This window comes from Bufo bufo, chromosome 9 (genome assembly GCF_905171765.1).
Source record: "Bufo bufo chromosome 9, aBufBuf1.1, whole genome shotgun sequence".
NCBI classification, from domain to species: Eukaryota; Metazoa; Chordata; class Amphibia; order Anura; family Bufonidae; genus Bufo; species Bufo bufo.
The window spans coordinates 142,578,584-142,606,473 of record NC_053397.1 but is presented as its reverse complement, the minus strand read 5'-3'; the positions used below and the strand labels follow the sequence as shown (position 1 = coordinate 142,606,473).

The 27,890-nt window shown below is 41.7% G+C and overlaps 1 protein-coding gene across 1 annotated transcript; it reads left to right on the top strand.

Moving 5' to 3' along the window:
* Positions 1-218: 218 nt before the first annotated feature.
* Positions 219-8,750, top strand: HEBP1 (heme binding protein 1). Its single transcript, XM_040407424.1, has 2 exons — positions 219-422; positions 8,079-8,750. The coding sequence occupies exons 1-2, from the start codon at positions 250-252 to the stop codon at positions 8,251-8,253; spliced, it is 348 nt and encodes a 115-aa protein (XP_040263358.1). The 5' UTR covers positions 219-249; the 3' UTR covers positions 8,254-8,750.
* Positions 8,751-27,890: the final 19,140 nt, after the last annotated feature.

Sequence of the window (27,890 nt, the reverse complement as noted above, 5' to 3'; positions counted from 1 at the left end):
TATGTATTCAGCAATTACTTTATGTACCCAGACGAAGATTCTGTTTTGCATATGCAATGCTAATGCATTCTGTCTGCATATATAAAATACAGCATTTATAAGATAAACCCCATTGTTACACTTTAAGCATGTTTATAATAGTCTTCTTTGCTTGTTCGTATTTATTTAATCCTTCAGATCACTACAATGAAACATGACTAGTTCTCTCCTAATTTAAAAACATTTTTTGTTCTCTTTAAAGGTGTAGGAATGGGAATGACATCCCCTGTTTCAATTATTAGTTATCCTACAGAGGAAGAGTCTCTCCAACCAAAAGTCAAGGTTGTACTTCGAATTCCAAGTCAGTTCCAGGCAGATCCTCCAATGCCGACAGATGAAAGCATTCAGATTGAGAACAGAGAAGGATTGACCGTGTATGCTATGTAAGAAAAAAACGATAAACACAAAAATTGATCTATTCACCTTCAAGATGTCCTAACATATAATGAAACACTGATTGGATTGGTAAAGGGTGCAGATTTTTAATATAAACTACGGGGGTCATTTATTAAGACCGGTGTTTTAGACACCGGTCTTAATAGCCCCTTTAGCTGGCGGTGGATCCGCCGAAGTTAAGTAGCTCCTCCGGCCTCTACATAATTTTGGTGTATGCACCAGTGGTCTAAATGTAAGCCAGCTTCCTTGCTGGCTTAAATTTAGACCATTTTAAAAATGGCGTAGTAAATGACAAATGAGATGTACTTGTCGGCCCAGCCCCTTTCCTGACCACGCCACCCCCCCTTTTTTAGACATGGCGAGAGCAGGGAAAAGTTGCAGATTGAGGCGCAAATAACTTTTGTGCCACAATCTGTGCCAGATATACGCCATAAAACTGGTGTATATCTGATAGTAAATGACCCCCTACATTTACAATTGTGCAACAGAAACGGTGCTGTTTGCATAAGGTTTTCATATACTGTATGTGCTTGAGTGTCTATGTTTTTGAATAGCAGCAAGCCCCTTAGGAGCCAGAGGACACAATGGGAGTGGCCCTGATAAAGACGTAGTTCCCAGTCGTTAGTGTAGTGAAGGAGAGGCACCCAATATTCCCTCGAGAAACTCCCTGTAGCTAAGGCTCCTACCTTATGGTAGTTTGGGGCTCCCCTTGATGTTAATTATATGTGTGGGTGCAAGACAGGGTTTGAGAAGATGCAGTGGCGAGCGTGTCGTGTTAGGAGAGTCAGTAACCAGGCCACACTGAACTTAAAGGGGTTTTACCATCTCAGACAATGGGGGCATATCACTAGGATATGCCCTCATTGTATGATAGGTGCAGGTCCCAACGAGAACGGCGCGGGGAGAGCTGTGGCTGGAGGACCCCGGATTTCCTGGGGTCCGTCCACCACAAAGCACTGCTCCCATAGAAGTAAATGGGAGCGCACCGCGCATGCGTGGCCCCTGCTTCCATTCATTTCTATGGGGCCGGTGCAAATAGCCGAGCCAGCACTCGGCTATTTTTCGCAGCCCCATAGAAATGAATGGAGGGCGGCTCCGCATGTGCAGTGCGCTCTCCGTTCATTTTCCCACTCCGTTCTCATTGCAGGTACGGGTCCCAAAGGTGGGACTTGCACCTATCAGCCAATAGGAGCATATCCTAGCAATATTGTCTCAGATAGTAAAACCCTTTAACAGAAGTCTCTCTTTACTGTGCACAAAATAGCAGTTGTAGAACACCCAACAAATATCTGTACACAGTGCAAATTCTCCACAAATGTCCAAGCATGAGCTAAAAAGATGTTTACTGCAATGGGCCTCAGATTACTCTTTCTCTTGCTACAGTCTTTAATACTGGGATCTCTGGCTAGCAACCGTTATTTGTCAGAATGTCCGCAATTCACACAAATGTGTGCGGTACCAATAATACTAATGGCCAAAATTGTACCTGAAGTGTGCAGAGTGTCTGAAGTTGTAAAAAGAAGAAGAGGACAGGAGGCGGCGCCTCATGTGTGGTGCTGTTTCATTTGAATAATAACATAGAAAATAGTTGCGCTTACCAACGCTTGTTATGAGGAGACAACAGCTATGTTTGGCTTGGCTGATATTTGGGTGCCTGCGCTGCTTTCTTGGTTGCTACCCGTGCCGTGGAAGTGGTCGCCGGGATAAAGTAATCCATATACAAGGATTAGGAAAAAAAGGGAACCTCTGTATTGGCGCTGTCAGCAGGAGTCAAATACCAGGTGAGTATTGGTAACAGTAGATATTAATATTTATTTTCAGTTGACGCGTTTTAAGGGCGAAACGCCCCCTTCATCAGGACAGTAATCAGATGTTATCTACATACAGCGATATTTAAAAACATTTTTGGCACGCAGGCCAGGGGGTGGGAAAGGGAGGAGAGAGAAAGGGGGCAGATGCGGGCTTCTGCATAATCTTATATGTAGACAGTGCAAGAAGAGGGTGCACTATATGTTAATAAACATTTGTGGACAGAAATTATGTTGAGGTTATCTTTATTTAGATTATAAGTGGGCCGTATGGTCAGCAGTATGTGGATTAGACTTATGACAAGTACGATTCTGCTGTCTGCCAGTAATAAAGGATGCTGTGGTGGGCTGAATGGGGAGAACTTTTGGTAGGGACATAGAATATATGTCCTGCTGTCTGCTGATTTTTACCAATAACAAGCGCGATCGTCACTGCATAGCAGGAACGATCGTGCTGTGCGCTTGTTATATGGAGGATGCTGCGGTGGGCTGAATGGAGGAGTGTGCTGGTGAGATCAAAGTGTCTCTGTTACATAAAGTTACAATACATCTGCTTAGTGTTGAACTATGTACCTGGTCCGTATCAGCAGAGCTGTATGCCCGTAACATATGGGTGGATGTGCTGCTCTTGTGAGTAGATGCGCTGAATAAGGGGCCAGCTCAGTGGGGGGGGGGAGATCTGAGTACAGATATGGCCACTGGTCGGGTGACATATTGCATTCATTGTACATCATTATATAATACATGCAATATACACTCACCTAAAGAATTATTAGGAACACCATACTAATACGGTGTTGGACCCCCTTTTGCATTCAGAACTGCATTAATTCTACGTGGCATTGATTCAACAAGGTGCTGATAGCATTCTTTAGAAATATTGCCCCATATTGATAGGATAGCATCTTGCAGTTGATGGAGATTTGAGGGATGCACATCCAGGGCACGAAGCTCCCGTTCCACCACATCCCAAAGATGCTCTATTGGGTTGAGATCTGGTGACTGTGGGAGGCATTTTAGTACAGTGAACTCATTTCATGTTCAAGAAACCAATTTGAAATGATTCGAGCTTTGTGACATGGTGCATTATCCTGCTGGAAGTAGCCATCAGAGGATGGATACATGTTCTTATTCTGTTTACGTCAAATTCAGACTCTACCATTTGAATGTCTCAACAGAAATCGAGACTCATCAGACCAGGCAACATTTTTCCAGTCTTCAACAGTCCAATTTTGGTGAGCTCGTGCAAATTGTAGCCTCTTTTTCCTATTTGTAGTGGAGATGAGTGGTACCCGGTGGGGTCTTCTGCTGTTGTAACCCATACGCCTCAAGGTTGTGCGTGTTGTGGCTTCACAAATGCTTTGCTGCATACCTCGGTTGTGACGAGTGGTTATTTCAGTCAACGTTGCTCTTCTATCAGCTTAAATCAGTAGGCCCATTCTCCTCTGACCTCTAGCATCCACAAGGCATTTTTGCCCACTGGACTGCCGCATACTGGATGTTTTTCCCTTTTCACACAATTCTTTGTAAACCCTAGAAATGGTTGTGCGTGAAAATCCCAGTAACTGAGCAGATTGTGAAATACTCAGACCGGCCTGTCTAGTACCAACAACCAAGCCATGCTCAAAATTGCTTAAATCACCTTTCTTTCCCATTCTGACATTCAGTTTGGAGTTCAGGAGATTGTCTTGACCAGGACCACACCCCTAAATGCATTGAAGCAACTGCCATGTGATTGGTTGACTAGATAATTGCATTAATGAGAAATAGAACAGGTGTTCCTAATAATTCTTTAGGTGAGTGTATATCACTATATAAGGTTCATACAGGTGAAATCACTTGATAAAAAACACTTGATAAAAAAAGAGGACGCGGTAACAGAATTCCTTAAAAATTACCCTGATATGTCAGAGCTGCTGCAGAAAGTGCGGGCCGTCTGTGCGCGCTTTCGGCGTTCTCACCCTGGTGCTGCTAGCCTGTTAGCGCTGCAGCGTAACTTTGGCCTTCCCGCTTACCGCCTCATATTCGATGTTCCCACAAGGTGGAACTCCAGACTGTGCGAGCAACAGCAGGCGATAGTGGAGTTTCAGCTGCAGCACGCACGAGTGAGTCGCTCTGCGGAACAACACCACTTTACCTCCAATGACTGGGCCTCCATGCGAGACCTGTGTTCCTTGTTGCGCTGTTTCGAGTACTCCACCAACATGGCCAGTGCCGATAACGCTGTTCTCAGCGTTACTATCCCACTTCTATGCCTCCTTGAAAAAACGCTGCTAGCGATGATGGAACAGGGTGTGGCACAGGAGGAGGAAGAGGGATAATTTCATAGGGTTTCCGGCCAGTCATTCACAAGTGGCTCCGAGGGTGGGTTCCTGCACCCGCAAACGCCAGGTACACAATTGTCCAAACAGGGCACAGTTCTGGAGGATGACGAGGTGGAGGATGAGGAGGAGGAACCGTGTTCACAGCAGGGTGTCACCCAAACCAGCTCATGGCCATCACTGGTGCGTGGCTGGGGGGATACAGAGGACACAGATGATACACCCCCCACAGAGGACAGCTTTTCATTGCCTCTGGGCAGCCTAGCACACATGAGCAATTACATGCTGCAGTGTCTCCGCAACGACCGCTGAGTTGCCCACATTCTAACTTGTGCTGATTACTGGGTGGCCACGCTGCTGGATCCCCGTTACAAGGACAACGTATTGTCCTTAATTCCGTCATTGGAGCGTGATCGTAAGATGCGCGAGTACAAGCGCACGCTGGTAGACGTGCTGCTGGTGGCATTCCCACCTGACAGCGGGGGCAAAGTGGAAGCACAAGACGAAGGCAGAGGAGGAGGAAGAGGTCGCCAACGCAGCTGGGGCACCACCAGCATCTTAGAAGGCAGGGTTAAACATGGCCGAAATGTGGAAAAGCTTTGTCAGCACACCACAACAACCAGCACCACCAGCTGATATGAAACGTCTTAGCAGGAGGCAGCATTTCAGCAACATGGTGGAGCAGTATGTGTGCACATGCCTACACGTACTGAATGATGAGTCTGCTCCCTTCAACTTCTGGGTCTCCAAATTGGGCACATGGCCTGAGCTTGCCCTTTACGCCTTGGAGGTGCTGGCCTGCCCTGCAGCCAGTGTATTATCTGAACGTGTGTTTAGCATGGCAGGGGGCGTTATCACAGACAAGCGCAGCCACCTGTCCACAGCCAATGTGGACAAGCTCACGTTTATTAAAATTAACCAGGCATGGATCCCACAGGACTTGTCCGTACCTTGTGCAAAATAGACTTGTATACCGGCCTTAACCAGCCATTGTTATACTACAGCCACACTACTACAATTGCTCATTGTTGTATTTTGGATATTTCACACTCTTTTGGAGTGTACCCTAATAAAAAAAATTAAATTAAAACCAAGAACCAGTGTTGGCTACCTCATCCTCCTCCACCGCCGCTTCCACCTACACCGCTACGTCCACCGCCTCCTCAAACTGCTACTTCATATGGACCTCCATCTCATAAATCACATTTTTTTTATTTATTTGTACGTATTTAATTTTATGTCATTTCACTAATTTGTCTGTTACATTTTAGGGTGAAATTCACCAATTTTTGTGTGTGATATACCACTGCTATACCTAGTAGACAGGTAACATTTCACAAATTTGTCTGTTACATATTCGGGTGAAATTCACCAATTTTTGGGTGTGATATACTCCTGCTGTACCTAGTAAATAGGTAAACTAATTTCACTAATTTGGCTGTTATATTCTCGGGTGAAATTCACTACTTTTTGGGTGTGATATACCCTGGATGTACCTAGTAGACAGGTAAAAACATTTCACTAATTTGTCTGTTACATTATCTGGTGAAATTCACCAATTTTTGGGTGTGATATACCCCTGCTCTACCCAGTAGACAGGTAACATTTCACTAATTTCTCTTTTACATATTCGGGTGAAATTCAACAATTTTTGGGTGTGATATACCCCAGCTGTACCTAGTAGACAGGTAAAAACATTTCACTAATTTGTCTGTTACATTTTCGGGTGAAATTCACAAATTTTTGGCTGTGATATACCACTGCTATACCTAGTAGACAGGTAAAAGAAAATTCATTAATTTGTCTGTTACATATTCAGGTAAAATTTGCCAATTTTTGGGTGTGATATACCCCTGCTATACCTAGTAGACGGGTAGCATTTCACTAATTTGTCTGTTACATATTCGGGTGAAATTCACCAATTTTTGTGTGTGATATACCCCTGCTGTACCTAGTAGACAGGTCAACAAATTTCACTAATTTGTCTGTTACATTCTTGGGTGAAATTCACAAATTTTTGGCTGTGATATACCCCTGCTCTACCTAGTAGACAGGTTAATAAATTTCGCTAATTTTTCTGTTACATTCTTGGGTGACATTTTACAATTTTTGCTGTGAATAAACCCCTGCTCTGCATAGGTGACAGCGACCGAAATTTTTTAAAATCATCTGTTCCATTAGTGGGTGACATTAGCCCATTTCTGGCGATGAAAAACCCTTTCTCTGCATAGGTTCATTCGATCCTTCCGCTTTAATAACTTGTCCCACATTTCAGTTCGATCACATTGCAGCCATTGACCTCCCTTGGCGTGGAACCCTGATTCGCCGATAACCATGATCAACATGGTAGGCTCAGAAAAGAACATTGAAAGTTAAAAGAGAAGATATCCAAATGGATCGTGGATGTAACGGAGACGTGCGATCAGGCAGAAGTTATCTAGAGTCAACAAAGCGGCAGCAGGGCCTCTCCTGTCTAACGTTTCCAAATCCTAAATACCCCAGTGACCTTCCCTATAAATTTTTATTAATCATTCCAATAACAGGGCATCTTAAGAGTCCTGTATTGTTATTTATCGTCACTACCTCCCCGAGTCGGGAGTGGGTAATTGCCGCGCACCCCCTCCTTTCCTTCAATTCTTCCGTTTTAATAGCATCTCCCACATTTCCGCTCGATCACAATTAAATTTCATCCATTGATCTCCCTTGGATGTGCTATCTCTTTCTCATGCTCCCTCTCAGGCGTGGAACCCTGATTTGCCGCTAACCGTGATCAACATGGTAGGCGCAGAAAAGAACATAGAAAGTTGATCATCACGGGGACGTGTGACATGGTGGGGCAGTATGTGTGCGCACGCCTACACGAACTGACTGATGGGTCTGACTCCTACAACTTCTGGCCTGAGCTTGCCCTTTACGCCTTGGAGGTGCTGGCCTGCCCTGCAGCCAGTGTATTGTCTGAACGTGTGTTTAACACGACTGGAGGGGGTTATCACAGGTTATATTTCCCAATGTTTTGGAGTGTACCCTAATTTAAAAAAATACTAATAAATTTTAAACCAAAAAGCAGTGTAGGCTACATCCTCCACCGCCGCTTCCACCTACACTGCCACATCCATTGCCTCCTCAACCTCCTACTCCATATAGACCTCGTCCTCCTAGATCAAGATTATTATTTTATATTTTTACATATTTTATGTTATTTAAAGTCATTTCCCTATCCACATTTGTTTGCATAGCATTTGCCATGCTCTTAACCACATTTTAATGCCATTTGCAGCCCTCTAGCCCTTTCCATGACATTTTTAGAGCCATTTTAGTGCTCAAAAGTTCGGGTCCCCATTGACTTCAATGGGGTTCAGAGTCAAGTTCGGGTCCCGAACTCGAACTTTTTTGTGAAGTTCGGCAGAACCCGTCGAACCCGAACATCCAGGTGTCTGCTCAACTCTATTTGTGATGGGATGTCAATAAAATATGCAGATAGTTTACAATTCTCTCTCTCTGTTCTAATCTGCAGGCAGTTTGGAGGCTATGCTAAAGAAACAGACTATGTGTCACATGCTGCAAAACTTCGTTCTTGTCTTGGACCAGAGGCTTCTTACCATAAAGACTACTATATCTGCTGTGGCTACGACCCACCCATGAAACCTTATGGAAGACGAAATGAAGTTTGGTTTGTTAAAAATACCTAAAAGAGCAGTATGCTTGGAAGAGAGTGCAGTAGTAACAGAATCAAGACTTCTGCAAACAATAAATTGAAAGCTGGTTTCATCTATTTTTTTGCCCAAAATCATTTTTGGATCTAGATCATTTTTAGATTAAAACATTGATTATATTAAACTGCTACATTTGGTAGATATTAATAAGATGTAATTGAGTATAAGACAATAAAGAACATTCGCAAAAGTCAATATTAATTTACTAATTAGAAAGAATATCTGTAGTTCTGTGATGTCCATTATCATTTTTATGTTACTAGTAGCTTAAAGGAGTTTTCTGGGATTTTAAGATTGATGACCTATCCTCAGGATAGGCGGGGGTCTGACACCCAGAACCCCTGCCTATCAGCTGTTTAAACACAAGGCTTTCCCTTCATTGTTTTCCTGCTCGACAGCGCAGCAGTGAGCAGGTGTAATTACAAGCCATCCCATTCATTTCAATGGGACAGCTCGTAACCATTCAAGTGTATAGGATAAAGCCGTCCAATTGAAATGAATAGGATGGCTTGTAATTACACCTTCTCACTGCTGCAATGTCGATGGCGAGCAGGTAAACAATGAAGGGAAGGCTGCGCTCGTATGGAGCACAGCCTTGTCTTCAAACAGCTGATCGGCAGGAGTGGACCCCCTACAAAGAACGTGTTGGAAAAAGTGTAGAAACCCTAGATGCACCAAAGTGCACCAATTTCTGCCATTTTGCTCCACTTCTTTAGATAGATTTTTGGTGCAGATACATTAGTAAATTTGGGCCAATGTCTGTAACATAAACACAGGTGCAACCAGTCCTTGGCCCAGATTTACTAATCCTAAAAATTGCATAAAGATTGATCACAGGGGCTCGGGTTGGATGAGAAATCTGGTTCAGGGATAGACACTTTTTACTGATTGTATACCAACTATTGGTTGGCTTACATTGAGACAAATGTTTATACTACAACTGAACAAAAAATTTGGTGAAAATAGTGCATGTCAGGCCATGCCTCTTTCCCTGCAAAGCTCTGCCCACCTTCCACTAAGGCCGAGCATGTCAGAAAAAAGTGTAGAAACCCTAGATACACCTAACTGTGCTATTTTGGCACAGGCACATTTGTAAATGTAGGCCCTTGTGACTAAACCGGGCCTGTGACTAGAGATGAGCAAATTTCATAATTTGAAATTCGTTCACACTTCGTTTACTGGAAAAATGTGAATTGCGTTATGGATTCCGTTACCACGGACCATAACGCAATTCTATGATGGAATGCATTTAGAGGCATTCCATAATAATATAGGTCTATGGCCTGCAAAACGGATCCGGAGTCCTCTCCTGCATAACGGAAAAAACGGGACGGATTTTGCAGCCCATAGACTTCTATTATGACGGAGTAAATAACGAAATGCCTCTAAAGGCATTCCGTTATGCATTCCATCATAGAATTGCATTATGGTCAGTGGTAACGGAATCTATAATGCAATTCACCTTTTACCAGTAAACGAAGCGTGAACAAATTTCATAACCTGAAATTCGCTCATCTCTACCTGTAACCTCTCCTAACATGTGGGTTCTAGCAACTATTTGCATACCCTATGTAATAATAATTCTGGAGAATTTATTTATTTGATCCTATAATGTGCTATATAGACAGTGGATATAAAAAGTCTACACACCCCTGTTAAAATGTCAGGTTTCTGTGCTGTAAAAAAATGAGACAAAGATAAATCATTTCAGAACTTTTTCCACTTTTAATATGACCTATAAACTGTACCATTCAATAAAAAAACAAACTGAAATTTTTTTGAACCCGAACATTTACGTAAAAGTTCGGGTTCGGTGTTCGGCGATTTCTATGGTGCTTTTTAAAAGGCTGCAAAGCAGCCAATCAACAAGCGTCATACTACTTGCCCCAAGAGGCCATCACAGCCATGCCTACTATTGGCTTGGCTGTGATTTGCCAAGTGCACCATGTGACCCAGACTCCTTAAAAGCTGGAGTCACGTAGCGCTGCACATCACTCTGCTCTTCACTAGTGTAGGGATAGGTTGCTGCTGCTGTGAGGGAGAGATTAGGCATGGTGAAATACAACAAAGTCCTGAAATTATGCACATGTACAGCTGAGAATCATCGATCTTTTGTGGGTGCAGAGCACACAGGTTTTGTGCCTACCCTGACACTTTTTTAAGTGGTCATCGGCAGTCATTTTATCGCAAATGCAATGCACCAGCACAGCATTGCATGATCTGACGCTTTTCTTCAGGCCATACCGCTCTGACCCAATCTGTGTGTAACAGAACCAATTTTGAAGTAGCTGAACTAAAGCTATTTTGCAGGGAATCTGTCATTTTAGCCAGTCCATATACACCGCTGTGACACTATCTGTGTGTGACCGAACCTATTTAGAAGTAGCTGAAATAAATCTATTTTGCTGGGAATCTGTCATATTAACCAGCCCATATACACCGCTGTGACAATATCTGTGTGTGACCGAACCCATTTAGATATAGCTGAACTAAAGCTATTTTGCTGAGAATCTGTCATATTAACCAGCCCATATACACCGCTGTGACCACCGCTGTGACACTATCTGTATGTGACCTAACCTATTTAGAAGTAGCTGAAATAAATCTATTTTGCTAGGAATCTGTCATATTAACCAGCCCATATACACCGCTGTGACAATATCTGTGTGCGACTGTACCCATTTAGAAGTAGATGAACTAAAGCTATTTTGCTAAGAATCTGTCATATTAACCAGCCCATATACACCGCTTTGACACTATCTGTGTGTGACCGAACCTATTTAGAAGAGGCTGAAATAAATCTATTTTGCTGGAAATCTGTCATATTAACCAGACCACATACACTGCTGTGACACTATCTGTGTGTGACCGAACCCATTTAGATGTAGCTGAACAAAAGCTATTTTGCTGAGAATCTGTCATATTAACCAGCCCATATACACCGCTGTGACACTATCTGTGTGTGACCTAACCTATTTAGAAGTAGCTGAAATAAATCTATTTTGCTGGGAATCTGTCATATTAACCAGCCCATATACACCGCTGTGACACTATCTGTGTGTGGCCGTACCCATTTAGAAGTAGCTGAACTAAAGCTATTTTGCTGAGAATCTGTTGTATTAACCAGCCCATATACACCGCTGTGACACTATCTGTGTGTGACCTAACCTATTTAGAAGTAGCTGAAATAAAGCTATTTTGCTGAAAATCTGTCATATTAACCAGCCCATATACACCACTGTGACACTATCTGTGTGTGACCTAACCTATTTAGAAGTAGCTGAAATAAATCTATTTTGCTGGGAATCTGTCATATTAACCAGCCCATATACACCGCTGTGACAATATCTGTGTGTGACCGAACCTATTTAGAAGTAGCTGAACTAAAGCTATTTTACCTAGAATCTGTCATATTAACCAGCCCATATACACTGCTGTGACACTATCTGTGTGTGACCGAACCTATTTAGAAGTAGCTGAAATAAATCTATTTTGCTGGGAATCTGTCATATTAACCAGCCCATATACACCGCTGTGACACTATCTGTGTGTGACCGAACCCATTTAGAATAGCTGAACTAAAGCTATTTTGCTGAGAATCTGTCATGTTAACCAGCCCATATACACCGCTGTGACACTATCTATGTGTAACCGAACATATTTAGAAGTAGCTGAAATAAATCTATTTTGCTGGGAATCTGTCATATTAACCAGCTCATATACACCGCTGTAATACTATCTGTGTGTGACCGTACCCATTTAGAAGTTGATGAACTAAAGCTATTTTGCTGAGAATCTGTCATATTAACCAGCCCATATACACCGCTGTGACACTATCTGTGTGTGACCGTACCAATTTAGAAGTAGCTGAACTAAAGCTATTTTGCTGAGAATCTGTCATATTAACCAGCCCATATATACCGATTTGACACTATCTGTGTGTGACCGAAACTATTTAGAAGAACCTGAAATAAATCTATTTTGCTGGGAATCTGTCATATTAACCAGCCCATATACACCGCTGTGACACTATCTGTGTGTGACCGAACCTATTTAGAAGTAGCTGAAATAAATCTATTTTGCTGGGAATCTGTCATATTAACCAGCCCATATACACCGCTGTGACAATATCTGTGTGCGACTGTACCCATTTAGAAGTAGATGAACTAAAGCTATTTTGCTAAGAATCTGTCATATTAACCAGCCCATATACACCGCTTTGACACTATCTGTGTGTGACCGAACCTATTTAGAAGAGGCTGAAATAAATCTATTTTGCTGGAAATCTGTCATATTAACCAGACCACATACACTGCTGTGACACTATCTGTGTGTGACCGAACCCATTTAGATGTAGCTGAACAAAAGCTATTTTGCTGAGAATCTGTCATATTAACCAGCCCATATACACCGCTGTGACACTATCTGTGTGTGACCTAACCCATTTAGAAGTAGCTGAAATAAATCTATTTTGCTGGGAATCTGTCATATTAACCAGCCCATATACACCGCTGTGACACTATCTGTGTGTGACCGAATCCATTTAGAAGTAGCTGAACTAAAGCTATTTTGCTGAGAATCTATCGTATTAACCAGCCCATATACACCGCTGTGACACTATCTGTGTGTGACCTAACCTATTTAGAAGTAGCTGAAATAAAGCTATTTTGCTGAAAATCTGTCATATTAACCAGTCCATATACACCACTGTGACACTATCTGTGTGTGACCTAACCTATTTAGAAGTAGCAGAACTAAATCTATTTTGCTGGGAATCTGTCATATTAACCAGCCCATATACACCGCTGTGACAATATCTGTGTGTGACCGAACCTATTTAGAAGTAGCTGAACTAAAGCTATTTTACCTAGAATCTGTCATATTAACCAGCCCATATACACTGCTGTGACACTATCTGTGTGTGACCGAACCTATTTAGAAGTAGCTGAAATAAATCTATTTTGCTGGGAATCTGTCATATTAACCAGCCCATATACACCGCTGTGACACTATCTGTGTGTGACCGAACCCATTTAGAATAGCTGAACTAAAGCTATTTTGCTGAGAATCTGTCATGTTAACCAGCCCATATACACCGCTGTGACACTATCTATGTATGACCGAACATATTTAGAAGTAGCTGAAATAAATCTATTTTGCTGGGAATCTGTCATATTAACCAGCTCATATACACCGCTGTAATACTATCTGTGTGTGACCGTACCCATTTAGAAGTAGATGAACTAAAGCTATTTTGCTGAGAATCTGTCATATTAACAAGCCCATATACACCGCTGTGACACTATCTGTGTGTGACCGTACCAATTTAGAAGTAGCTGAACTAAAGCTATTTTGCTGAGAATCTGTCATATTAACCAGCCCATATACATCGCTTTGACACTATCTGTGTGTGACCGAAACTATTTAGAAGAACCTGAAATAAATCTATTTTGCTGGGAATCTGTCATATTAACCAGCCCATATACACCGCTGTGACACTATCTGTGTGTGACCGAACCTATTTAGAAGTAGCTGAAATAAATCTATTTTGCTGGGAATCTGTCATATTAACCAGCCCATATACACCGCTGTGACACTATCTGTGTGTGACCTAAACTATTTAGAAGTAGCTGAAATAAATCTATTTTGCTAGGAATCTGTCATATTAACCAGTCCATATACACCGCTGTGACACTATCTGTGTGTGACCGAACCCATTTAGAAGTAGCTGAACTAAAGCTATTTTGCTAAGATTCTGTCATATTAACCAGCCCATATACACCGCTGTGACACTATCTGTGTGACCGAACCTATTTAGAAGTAGCTGAAATAAATCTATTTTGCTGGAAATCTGTCATGGTAACCAGTCCATATACACCGCTGTGACACTATCTGTGTGTGCCAAAGAATGTATAGAATAAGCCACGGCACTCCAAAGGGATCCAATCGATTTCTTTATTACATCTTGTGCAGCAACGTTTCAACCTAATGGTCTTTATCAAGCTCCCAATACACAGATAACATAGTGAACTTTAAATATAATCCCATGGCCTCGCATTGGTTATTGCTAAGCCCTACCCATTAACCCCCTCATTACTTCCTAAAAACATTCACATATTGCCAACTCCATTATCAATCCCTGATGACATACTTTTGTCTGCCCCATCGCCATGCTGTAGGAGACTCCGTCCAGCCTTCTTCACTTCAGGTGCATGCCGATGTTCTCCCGCTGTTCCATGAGGCCTCGGCGTCCCTAGATCCAATCTGCGCAGGCGCGACATTACTTCCGCCCTTTCAAGCGCACTTCCGCCAGGCTATGCCCTGCTTTCCGACCACATGACCCTGTCGCTCCAGTGACGCGGTGTCACATGATCATGCGTCACTATCTTCATGTCACTAGGCGCCGGGGCTCAGTTATATTAGATATTTGAGCAAACCTACAGGTAGAAACTCCCGATTGGATGATGTGGGTTGCCTGGTGCACACCATAGAAAAGAACTGATATTTAAAAAAAAAACATTTATCAAATCATTATAATACACAAGTTACTTCAGTGAAGAAGCTGCAACCATAAGGTCCATCATTACAACCTTATTTAGGGGTGCTTTCATCTCAACTCGAGAAGCTACAGAGTGAATAACATGGCGTTTATTCAAAGGCTGTTCATGCTGGTTTTCCATCATTCATCCGGTGGCTGGTATATAGAGCAAGTGTTCCAGGGGTAATAAGCCCTCAGTCCACTAGCCCATCCAGTCCCATACTGACATTCATTCTACATGGAGGTTGGAATGGGAGTGTGTGGAGTTACCCTCCTTTAGGGAAGGTCTCCATCACCCTCTCACAACCTCACAGTGTTTATGGTTAATCCCGCTATATCATTATTCAGCTCCAACACCATTTCACTCTATTGTCCTTTTAAATTAGGTAAATAGATTCTCAAGTTATACAAAATATCAAAAAACTGGGCCCTTCCGGTTGCAGTCTCTATACACTATATAAATTATATATAAATATTATATCTGGTGCAGACCTCAACAACCTCACATCTCCATCAGGAGATCCACATAGCAGGTTCCCCTACTCCCTCGTCAGCTATAGAACTTTCTTTTAGAGGCATCATGAAGGCCAAAAAGACGGTTCTCCCACAGCATGCATGTTTACTCCATCTAGGGAAAGAAAGAAAATAAATAAACTAATACCATAAAAATGGAGATGCAAACAAGATAAGGGTTAAATATTATACATATATATAGGCATATTAAAAAACACGGCTACTTAGCCTAATGTTTAAATCATATTAACGCACATCCTGATCGAGAGTTCAGAAAAGGGAACCAACCTTAAATTCCCTGTTCAAGCCTTTCGGCTCCATTGTCTTCAACTCGTAGATCCATCTTAGCTCTTTCTGTTTTAGCAGCTTCTCCCTATCTCCACCCCTCCTCAAAACTGGAACACTATCAATGATCCTATATCTCAATTGAGAGACATTATGTCTATATTTCCAAAAGTGTTCAGGTACTGGTAACTCAGCTTCATCTTCACATTCCTGGTTTTGCTGATTCCCTTTTTCTTTTTTGGCTAACAGCTTACGTATAGTGTACCGATGCTGATTTATCCTGTTTTTACAGGGTTGTGTCGTCTCTCCAATATAGAGAAGGCCACACGGGCACTGTAAGCTGTAAATAACAAAATCTGTGTTACACGTATAGTGTCCTCTAATTTCATATTTCTTCCCCGTTCTAGGGTGGCAGAAGGAGTCACCCTTGATTAGGCTGCCGCAATTGCAGCAGCCCAAGCAAGGGTAACACCCCCTTCTGCCAACCTCTTTTTTCTTAATTTTTACATCCGCTGATGTCAGGCTATCCTTAAGATTTCTGGGCCTTTTGTATGACATCAGCGGGGGGGATTGGAATTCAATTACATTTGGGAAGGAATGTGTCAGTATATGCCAGTTATGTCTCAATATGCCAGAGATACGATTGCTCATTTTACTATAAGTTGACACAAATGGGATCCTACTTATTTTTTGTTCCTCCCTCTTCGTTGTTGTAGTTAATAGTTGATGTCGATCACTATTCCTGGCTTTTTCCAAGTGCCTATCTATCAAATTTTTGGGGTATTTCCTATCCCTAAATCTTTGTCCCATTTTTTTCAATCTATCATCAACCAAATTCTCTTCTGACACTATTCTTCTTGCTCGTAAGAACTGGCTAAAAGGCAAGGATTCCACTGACATCCATGTCAAACATGGAGGAGACGTCTATATACCCATCCACCTTCTACAGTAATGTGAGGGGGTGGATGCGGTATATAGATGATATTTTCCTAATATGGAATGGCACGGAAGAAAAACTGCATGAATTTCATGAATATATTAATCAGTTACATGATCAACTGAAATTTACAAAAGTGTACTCAGCGGAATCTTTACAATTCCTAGATACGTTGGTTTATGTAAGGGAAGGTAAATTGGAAACCGACCTCTTTATTAAACCAACGGACAGGAACAGCATGTTATGCTTTGATAGTGCACATCCTAGGAGGTCAGTGGAATCCTTGCCTTTTAGTCAGTACTTACAAGCAAGAAGAATAGTGTCAGAAGAGAATTTGGTTGATGATAGATTGAAAAAAATGGGACAAAGATTTAGGGATAGGAAATACCCCAAAAATTTGATAGATAGGCACTTGGAAAAAGCCAGGAATAGTGATCGACATCAACTATTAACTACAACAACGAAGAGGGAGGAACATAAAATAAGTAGGATCCCATTTGTGTCAACTTATAGTAAAATGAGCAATCGTATCTCTGGCATATTGAGACATAACTGGCATATACTGACACATTCCTTCCCAAAGGTAATTGAATTCCAATCCCCCCCGCTGATGTCATACAAGAGGCCCAGAAATCTTAAGGATAGCCTGACATCAGCGGATGTAAAAATTAAGAAAAAGGAGGTTGGCAGAAGGGGGTGTTACCCTTGCTTGGGCTGCTGCAATTGCGGCAGCCTAATCAAGGGTGACTCCTTCTGCCACCCTAGAACGGGGAAGAAATATGAAATTAGAGGACACTATACGTGTAACACAGATTTTGTTATTAACAGCTTACAGTGCCCGTGTGGCCTTCTCTATATTGGAGAGACGACACAGCCCTGTAAAAACAGGATAAATCAGCATCGGTACACTATACGTAAGCTGTTAGCCAAAAAAGAAAAAGGGAATCAGCAAAACCAGGAATGTGAAGATGAAGCTGAGTTACCAGTACCTGAACACTTTTGGAAATATAGACATAATGTCTCTCAATTGAGATATAGGATCATTGATAGTGTTCCAGTTTTGAGGAGGGGTGGAGATAGGGAGAAGCTGCTAAAACAGAAAGAGCTAAGATGGATCTACGAGTTGGAGACAATGGAGCCGAAAGGCTTGAACAGGGAATTTAAGGTTGGTTCCCTTTTCTGAACTCTCGATCAGGATGTGCGTTAATATGATTTAAACATTAGGCTAAGTAGCCGTGTTTTTTGATATGCCTATATATATGTATAATATTTAACCCTTATCTTGTTTGCATCTCCATTTTTATGGTATTAGTTTATTTATTTTCTTTCTTTCCCTGGATGGAGTAAACACGCATGCTGTGGGAGAACCGTCTTTTTGGCCTTCATGATGCCTCTAAAAGAAAGTTCTATAGCTGACGAGGGAGTAGGGGAACCTGCTATGTGGATCTCCTGATGGAGATGTGAGGTTGTTGAGGTCTGCACCAGATATAATATTTATATATAATTTATATAGTGTATAGAGACTGCAACCGGAAGGGCCCAGTTTTTTGATATTTTGTATAACTTGAGAATCTATTTACCTAATTTAAAAGGACAATAGAGTGAAATGGTGTTGGAGCTGAATAATGATATAGCGGGATTAACCATAAACACTGTGAGGTTGTGAGAGGGTGATGGAGACCTTCCCTAAAGGAGGGTAACTCCACACACTCCCATTCCAACCTCCATGTAGAATGAATGTCAGTATGGGACTGGATGGGCTAGTGGACTGAGGGCTTATTACCCCTGGAACACTTGCTCTATATACCAGCCACCGGATGAATGATGGAAAACCAGCATGAACAGCCTTTGAATAAACGCCATGTTATTCACTCTGTAGCTTCTCGAGTTGAGATGAAAGCACCCCTAAATAAGGTTGTAATGATGGACCTTATGGTTGCAGCTTCTTCACTGAAGTAACTTGTGTATTATAATGATTTAATAAATGTTTTTTTTTTAAATATCAGTTCTTTTCTATGGTGTGCACCAGGCAACCCACATCATCCAATCGGGAGTTTCTACCTGTAGGTTTGCTCAAATATCTAATATAACTGAGCCCCGGCGCCTAGTGACATGAAGATAGCGACGCATGATCATGTGACACCGCGTCACTGGAGCGACAGGGTCATGTGGTCGGAAAGCAGGGCATAGCCTGGCGGAAGTGCGCTTGAAAGGGCGGAAGTGATGTCGCGCCTGCGCAGATTGGATCTAGGGACGCCGAGGCCTCATGGAACAGCGGGAGAACATCGGCATGCATCTGAAGTGAAGAGGGCTGGCCGGAGTCTCCTACAGCATGGCTCTGGGGCAGACAAAAGTATGTCATCAGGGATTGATAATGGAGTTGGCAATATGTGAATGTTTTTAGGAAGTAATGAGGGGGTTAATGGGTTGGGCTTAGCAATAACCAATGCGAGGCCATGGGATTGTATTTAAAGTTCACTATGTTAACTGTGTATTGGGAGCTTGATAAAGACCATTAGGTTGAATTGTTGCTGCACAAGGTGTAATAAAGAAATCGATTGGATCGCTTTGGAGTGCCGTGGCTTATTCTATACATTCTTTGGCTACTACGGGAATCCTAGGACCAGGATTCAACGCTGCTGGCACCACCACGTATTAGAATCATTGCAATAACATTGAGTAGTGCTGGCCTATTTTTCTATTTATACTATCTGTGTGTGACTGTATCCATTTAGAAGTAGCTGAACTAAACCTATTTTGCTGGTAATTTGTCATATTAACCAGTCCATATACACCGCTGTGACACTATCTGTGTGTGACCGAACCTATTTAGAAGTAGCTAAAATAAAGCTATTTTGCTAAAAATCTGTCATATTAACCAGCCCATATACACCGCTGTGACACTATTTGTGTGTTATCTAACCACTTTAGAAGTAGCTGAAATAAATCTATTTTGCTGGGAATCTGTCATATTAACCAGCCCATATACTACGCTGTGACACTATCTGTGTGTGACCGTACCCATTTAGAAGTAGCTGAACTAAAGCTATTTTGCTGAGAATCTGTCATATTAACCAGCCTATATACACCGCTTTGACACTATCCCCGGTGTGTATGAGTAAGGGTGCGCGAAAATCCAGAAGAGCACCGGGTACAGCCACCCCACAGCCGGCGTCCCGCCGGCACGCCCACACCATGTGATGAAATCACATGATCGGGCGGCTTTGACGTCAGGACGCACGGACGTGAGGCGCCGGAGGCGGCTCTGGATGACGCGCGCACACATCACACAGGGGGAGGAGAGTCGGGAGGCCACCACAAAACCGTAATCAAAACGGGACGAATACTGCAGCATAAGGGATCACATCTGTATATGTCAATGTAACACAACTTATATTGGGCATGAATATACATGTATAAAGTAGAAGGAAAGAATCATAAATACAATCATGTATATAAACATATATGCATTACACATCAATGGATCCAATATACAAATGAATGGGCATGATTAAAACAGGCATAATGGAAATTAAGACACTAATTAAGATCATGATAATAATTAAGGACATGATTGAGACATAATACAAATAGATATGTAAAACAGCAATATGAGTAAATAAATATATCTAATAAATATGAAATTAATAAATATATACACATCTAGTCAAAAAGACAGTGAATAGAAAATAATGCTGAAAACACGCAGAGTGTGCACGACATATCCACGTAAAGTAATGATAAGGTGAATGGTATGTAAATATAGTGTAAATTGGTAGAAAGAGAGAGGGAAAGATGGGGGATTGCAAGTCCCTCAAAAGTGCAGGGATGAGAAATAATAAAAATAAAAATGAAAAAAGAAATAAATGTGGGTGGATGGGGAGGAAGAATAATAAAATAGAAAAAATGATAATAATACTGAAAAAATAAACAATAATAAAGATGCTGGTGATAAAGAAGGGTCATGTAAGAGGAGAAAAAAATAATAAATAATAATAATTCCTCCTATAGTGTAATGAACATAGTGGGAGAATGAAAGCTGGATGTGTAGGTGGGAATGAGAGTTCATAGTAAATTTCATCAAACAATTATGCACAGAGAGTAAGATGATGAACATGAAATGTGATGTGCTAGAGAAAAAATGTGAAGTGAAAGGTGAAAGAAAAAAAGGGGGAAAAAAAGGAAGGAGGGGAAAGGTCAGGAAAAAAAGGGGGGTGACGGAGGGGAAGGGAGAGGGGGGAAAGAAAAAGGGGAAGGAAGGGAAAAGGAAAAAGGGGAAGAGAGGAAAAGAACGGGAAAGAGGGGGAAAGGGGAAAGGAAAAAATAATAATAATAAAAGAATACAAAAAGAAGAAGAAAAAGAAAAAAAGGACGAAGGGGTACAGAAAGGGAGACGAAAAGAGGAGAGTACCAAAGTCACAATAAATAATACAAAAAAAGGTAATTATATATGTTAGGGAAGCTGCAGCATATACATAGAACGATCTCGCATAAACTGGGTCGAAATATGCCAAAAAGAATCATGATGAATCAAAAAGAGGAATAAGGTGGCTCAATATCCCAAGAATGAAAGCTGGGGAGAAAATAAAATTTGAACATATAATGACTATAACAATGTAAACAAACTGTTAAAAGAAAAGATATGGAATCCACAGTTGTGGGTCCAGTGGTTACAAGAAGGAAGAGAACCCCAAATTCTCATTAAGACCCCGGGGCGTAAAGTCCCAAGGGTCCAAATCCAGCGGCTCTCTTACACACCGGGGGATGAGTGAGTACCGGCTCTCCTATTGGCTGTGGGAGCCTTTTTTGCTCAATTCACAGTGATGGCGCTACCCCCTGATGAAGGTACGCCGAAACGTGCAGTGGGGTAGCGCCACCCTGGTTTTGCCTCGCACACGGCTCTTTATTTGGTGAGTCCCTGTCTCCGGTTGTTCCCCTCTGTTTTACCATCATCATTTATTATTCTTATTTTTCATTGCTCATTGGTCTACAGCATCACTTTATTGTCTACTGTCTGTTTGCATACCAATGATTCATATACAGAGGTGTTCATGCGGTTGACATGTGTCTCACCTGGTACCTTATTTTAGTAATACCCAGTACATGGTTTAGAGCATTGACTCTGCATTGTTTTCCATGTCTCTTCTTTATACATTGTACCATGCTTTTTTGATCCGTGTGCTTGTTCTCCCAGGGTGGCGTTTCTTTTTCTGTCCTCCGCTCCTATTTTTCATCATGTCTATGGCACCATTTATTTATTGGCTTTACTCATGTCATTTTTAATCATGCTTTAATAAACAATATATTTTGGTATCATGAGCTCCTTTTCCTTTTTTTCTGCTATTTAACTCGGGAGCTTTTTACCGAGTCCTATCTTTGTGTGTCCCCTCCCCGGGGTTTACATTGGGTGGATATTGTCCCCCCGCCCCACTTTTGGGACACCTTGGGTTATTTTTTGTTTCGTTGCCCATTTAGAAGTAGCTGAACTAAGGCTATTTTGCTGAAAATCTGTCATATTAACCAGCCCATATACACTGCTTTCACACTATCTGTGTGTGACCAAACCTATTTAGAAGTAGCTGAAATAAATCTATTTTGCTGCTAATCTGTCATATTAACCAGCCCATATACACCGCTGTGACACTATCTGTTTGTGACCGTATCCATTTAGAAGTAGCTGAACTAAAGCTATTTTGCTGAGAATCTGTCATATTAACCAGCCCATATACACCGCTTTGACACTATCTGTGTGTGACCGAACCTATTTAGAAGTAGCTGAAATAAATCTATTTTGCTGGGAATCTGTCATATTAACCAGCCCATATACACCGCTGTGACACAATCTGTGTGTGACCGAACCCATTTAGAATAGCTGAACGAAAGCTATTTTGCTGAGAATCTGTCATGTTAACCAGCCCATATACACCGCTGTGACACTATCTATATATGACCGAACATATTTAGAAGTAGCTGAAATAAATCTATTTTGCTAGGAATCTGTCATATTAACCAGCTCATATACACCGCTGTGATACTAACTGTGTGTGACCGTACCCATTTAGAAATAGATGAATTAAAGCTATTTTGCTGAGAATCTGTCATATTAACCAGCCCATATACACCGCTGTGACCAACGCTGTGACACTATCTGTGTGTGACCGTACCAATTTAGAAGTAGCTGAAATAAATCTATTTTGCTGGAAATCTGTCATGTTAACCAGTCCATATACACCTCAGTGACACTATCTGTGTGTGACCGTATCCATTTAGAAGTAGCTGAACTAAAGCTATTTTGCTGAGAATCTGTCATATTAAGCAGTCCAAATACACCGCTGTGACCAGCGATGTGACACTATCTGTGTGTGACCGAACCTATTTTGAAGAAGCTGAAGTAAATCTATTTTGCTGGGAATCTGTCGTATTAACCAGCCCATATACACCGCTGTGACACTATCTGTGTGTGACCGAACCCAATTAGAATAGCTGAACTAAAGCTATTTTGCTGAGTATCTGTCATATTAACCAGCCCATATACACTGCTGTGACACTATCTGTGTGTGACCGAACCCATTTAGATGTAGCTGAACAAAAGCTATTTTGCTGAGAATCAGTCATATTAACCAGCCCATATACACCGCTGTGACCACCGCTGTGACACTATCTGTGTGTGACCTAACCTATTTAGAAGTATCTGAAATAAATCTATTTGGCTGGGAATCTGTCATATTAACCAGCCCATATACACCGCTGTGACACTATCTGTGTGTGACCGTACCCATTTAGAAGTAGCTGAACTAAAGCTATTTTGCTGAGAATCTGTCATATTAACCAGCCTATATACACCGCTGTGACTCTATCTGTGTTTCTATCGTACCCATTTAGAAGTAGCTGAACTAAAGCTATTTTGCTGAGAATCTGTCATATTAATAGACCCATATACACCGCTGTGACACTCGCTCTGTGTGAGCGAACCTATTTAGAAGTAGCTGAAATAAATCTTTTTTGCTGGGAATCTGTCATATTAACCAGCCCATATACACCGCTGTGACACTATCTGTGTGTGACCGAACCCATTTAGAAGTAGCTGAATTAAAGTTATTTTGCTGAGAATCTGTCATATTAACCAGCCCATATACACCACTGTGACCACCGCTGTGACACTATCTGTGTGTGACCTAACCTATTTAGAAGTAGCTGAAATATATCTATTTTGCTAAGAATCTGTCATATTAACCAGCCCATATACACCGCTGTGACACTATCTGTGTTTGACCGAACTTATTTAGAAGTAGCTGAAAAAAATCTATTTTGCTGCTGAACTGTCATATTAACCAGCCCATATACACCGCTGTGACACTATCTGTGTGTGACCGTACCCATTTAGAAGTAGCTGAACTAAAGCTATTTTGCTGAGAATCTGTCATATTAACCAGCCCATATACACCGCTGTGACACTATTTTTGTGTGACCAAACCTATTCAGTAGTAGCTGAAATAAATCAATTTTGCTAGGAATCTGTCATATTAACCAGCCCATATACACCGCTGTGACACTATCTGTGTGTGACCGAACCCATTTAGAATAGCTGAACTAAAGCTATTTTGCTAAGAATCTGTCATATTAACCAGCCCATATACACTGCTGTGACACTATCTGTGTGTGACCGAACCCATTTAGATGTAGCTGAACAAAAGCTATTTTGCTGGGAATCTGTCATATTAACCAGTCCATATACACCGCTGTGACACTATCTGTGTGTGACCGAACCCATTTAGATATAGCTAAACTAAAGCTATTTTGCTGAGAATCTGTCATATTAACCAGCCCATATACACCACTGTGACCACCGCTGTGACACTATCTGTGTGTGACCTAACCTATTTAGAAGTAGCCGAAATAAATCTATTTTGCTGGGAATCTGTCATATTAACCAGCCCATATACACCGCTGTGACACTATCTGTGTGTGACCGAACCCATTTAGAAGTAGCTGAACTAAAGCTATTTGGCTGAAAATCTGTCATATTAACCAGCCCATATACACCGCTGTGACACTATCTGTGTGTGACCGAATCTATTTAGAAGTAGCTGAAATAAATCTATTTTGCTAGGAATCTCTCATATTAACCAGCCCATATACACCGCTGTGACACTATCTGTGTTTCTACCATACCCATTTAGAAGTAGCTGAACTAAAGCTATTTTGCTGAGAATCTGTCATATTAACAGACCCATATACACCGCTGTGACACTCGCTCTGTGTGAGCGAACCTATTTAGAAGTAGCTGAAATAAATCTTTTTTGCTGGGAATCTGTCATATTAACCAGCCCATATACACCGCTATGACAGTATCTGTGTGTGACCGTACCTATTTAGAAGTAGCTGAACTAAAGCTGTCTTGCTGAGAATCTGTCATATTAACCATCCCATTTACACCGCTGTGACACTATCTGTGTGTGACCGTATCCATTTAGAAGTAGTTGAAATAAATCTATTTTGCTACGGAATCTGTCATATTAACCAGCCCATATACACCACTGTAACACTATCTGTGTGTGACCGAACCCATTTAGAATAGCTGAACTAATGCTATTTTGATGAGAATCTGTCATAATTACCAGCCCATATACACCGCTGTGACACTATCTGTGTTTATACTGTACCCATTTACAAGTAGCTGAACTAAAGCTATTTTGCTGAGAATCTGTCATATTAACCAACCCATATACACCGCTGTAACACAATCTGTGTGTGACTGTACCCATTTAGAAGTAGCTGAACTAAAGCTATTTTGCTAAGAATCTGTCATATTTTCCAGCCCATATACACCGCTGTGACACTAACTATGTGTGAACGAACATATTTAGAAGTAGCTGAACTAAAGCTATTTTGCTGAGAATCTGTCATATTTTTCCAGCCCATATACACCGTTGTGACATTATCTGTGTGTGACCGAACCTATTTAGAAGTAGCTGAAATAAATGTATTTTCTGGGAATCTGTCATATTAAACAGCCCACAACCACCGCTTAGACACTATCTGTGTGTGACCGTACCCATTTAGAAGTAGCTGAACTAAAGCGATTTTGCTGAGAATCTGTCATATTTTTCCAGCCCATATACACCGTTGTGACATTATCTGTGTGTGACCGAAGCTATTTAGAAGTAGCTGAAATAAATGTATTTTCTGGGAATCTGTCATATTAACCAGCCCATATACACCGCTGTGACAATATCTGTGTGTGACTGAACCTATTTAGAAGTAGATGAAATTAATCTATTTTGCTGGGAATCTCTCATATTAACCAGCCCATATACACCGCTGTGACACTATCTGTGTGTGACCGTACCCATTTAGAAGTTGCTGAACTAAAGCTATTTTGATGAGAATCTGTCACATTAACCAGCCCACATACACCACTGTGACACTATCAGTGTGTGACCGTACCCATTTAGAAGTAGCTGAACTAAAGCTATTTTGCTGAGAATCTGTCATATTAACCAACCAATATACACTGCTATGACAATATCTGTGTGTGACCGAACCTATTTAGAAATAGCTAAGGGCTCTTTCACATTTGTGTTCTTTTCTTCCGGCATAGAGTTCCGTCGTCGGGGCTCTATGCCGGAAGAATCCTGATCAGTTTTATCCTAATGCATTCTGAATGGAGAGAAATCCGTTCAGGATGCATCAGGATGTCTTCAGTTCCGGACCGGAACGTTTTTTGGCCGGAGAAAATAACGCAGCATGCTGCGCTTTTTGCTCCGGCCAAAAATCCTGAACACTTGCCGCAAGGCCGGATCCGGAAATATTGCCCATTGAAAGGCATTAATCCGGATCCGGCCTTAAGCTAAACGTCGTTTCGGCGCATTGCCGGATCCGACGTTTAGCTTTTTCTGAATGGTTACAATTGCTGCCAAGACGCTAAAGTCCTGGCAGCAATGGTAAAGTGTAGTGGGGAGCGGGGGAGCAGTATACTTACCGTCCGTGCGGCACATCGGGCGCTCCAGAGTGACGTCAGGGCGCCCCACGCTCATGGATGATGTGTCGCATGGATCACACCATCCATGCGCATGGGGTTCCCTGACGTCATTCTGGAGCGCCCCGGGAGCCGCACGGACTGTAAGTATACTGCTCCCCCGTTCCCCACTACTACTAAGGTAGCCAGGACTTTAATAGCGTCCTGGGTGCCATAGTAACACTGAACGCATTTTGAAGACGGATCCGTCTTCAAATGCTTTCAGTTCACTTGCGTTTTTCCGGATCCGGCGTGATATTCCGGCAAATGGAGTACACGCCGGATCCGGACAACGCAAGTGTGAAACCAGCCTAAAGCTATTTTGCTGAGAATCTGTCATATTAACCAGCCCATATACACCGCTGTGACACTATCTGTGTGTGACCGAACCTATTTAGAAGTAGCTGAAATAAATCTATTTTGCTAAGAATCTGTCATATTAACCAACCCATATACACCGCTGTAACACAATCTGTGTGTGACTGTACCCATTTAGAAGTAGCTGAACTAAAGCTATTTTGCTGAGAATCTGTCATATTTACCAGCCCATATACACTGCTTTGACACTATCTGTGTGTGACCGAACCTATTTAGAAGAAGCTGAAATAAATCTATTTTGCTGAGATTCTGTCATATTAACCAGCCCATATACACCGCTGTGACCACCGCTGTGACACTATCTGTGTGTGACCTAACCCATTTAGAAGTAGCTGAAATAAATCTATTTTGCTAGGAATCTGTCATATTAACCAGCCCATATACACCGCTTTGACACTATCTGTGTGTAACCGTACCCATTTAGAAGTAGATCAACTAAAGCTATTTTGCTGAGAATCTGTCATATTAACAAGCCCATATACACCGCTGTGACACTATCTGTGTGTGACCTAACCTATTTAGAAGTAGCTAAACTAAAGCTATTTTGCTGAGAATCTGTCATATTAACCAGCCCATATACACTGCTGTGACACTATCTGTGTGTGACCGAACCTATTTAGAAGAAGCTGAAATAAATCAATTTTGCTGAGAATCTGTCATATTAACCAGCCCATATACACCGCTATGACACTATCTGTGTGTGACAAAACCCATTTAGAATAGCTGAACTAAAGCAATTTTGCTGAGAATCTGTCATATTAACCAGCCCATATACACTGCTGTGACACTATCTGTGTGTGACCGAACCTATTTAGAAGAAGCTGAAATAAATCAATTTTGCTGAGAATCTGTCATATTAACCAGCCCATATACACCGCTATGACACTATCTGTGTGTGACTGAACCCATTTAGATGTAGCTGAACAAAAGCTATTTTGCTGAGA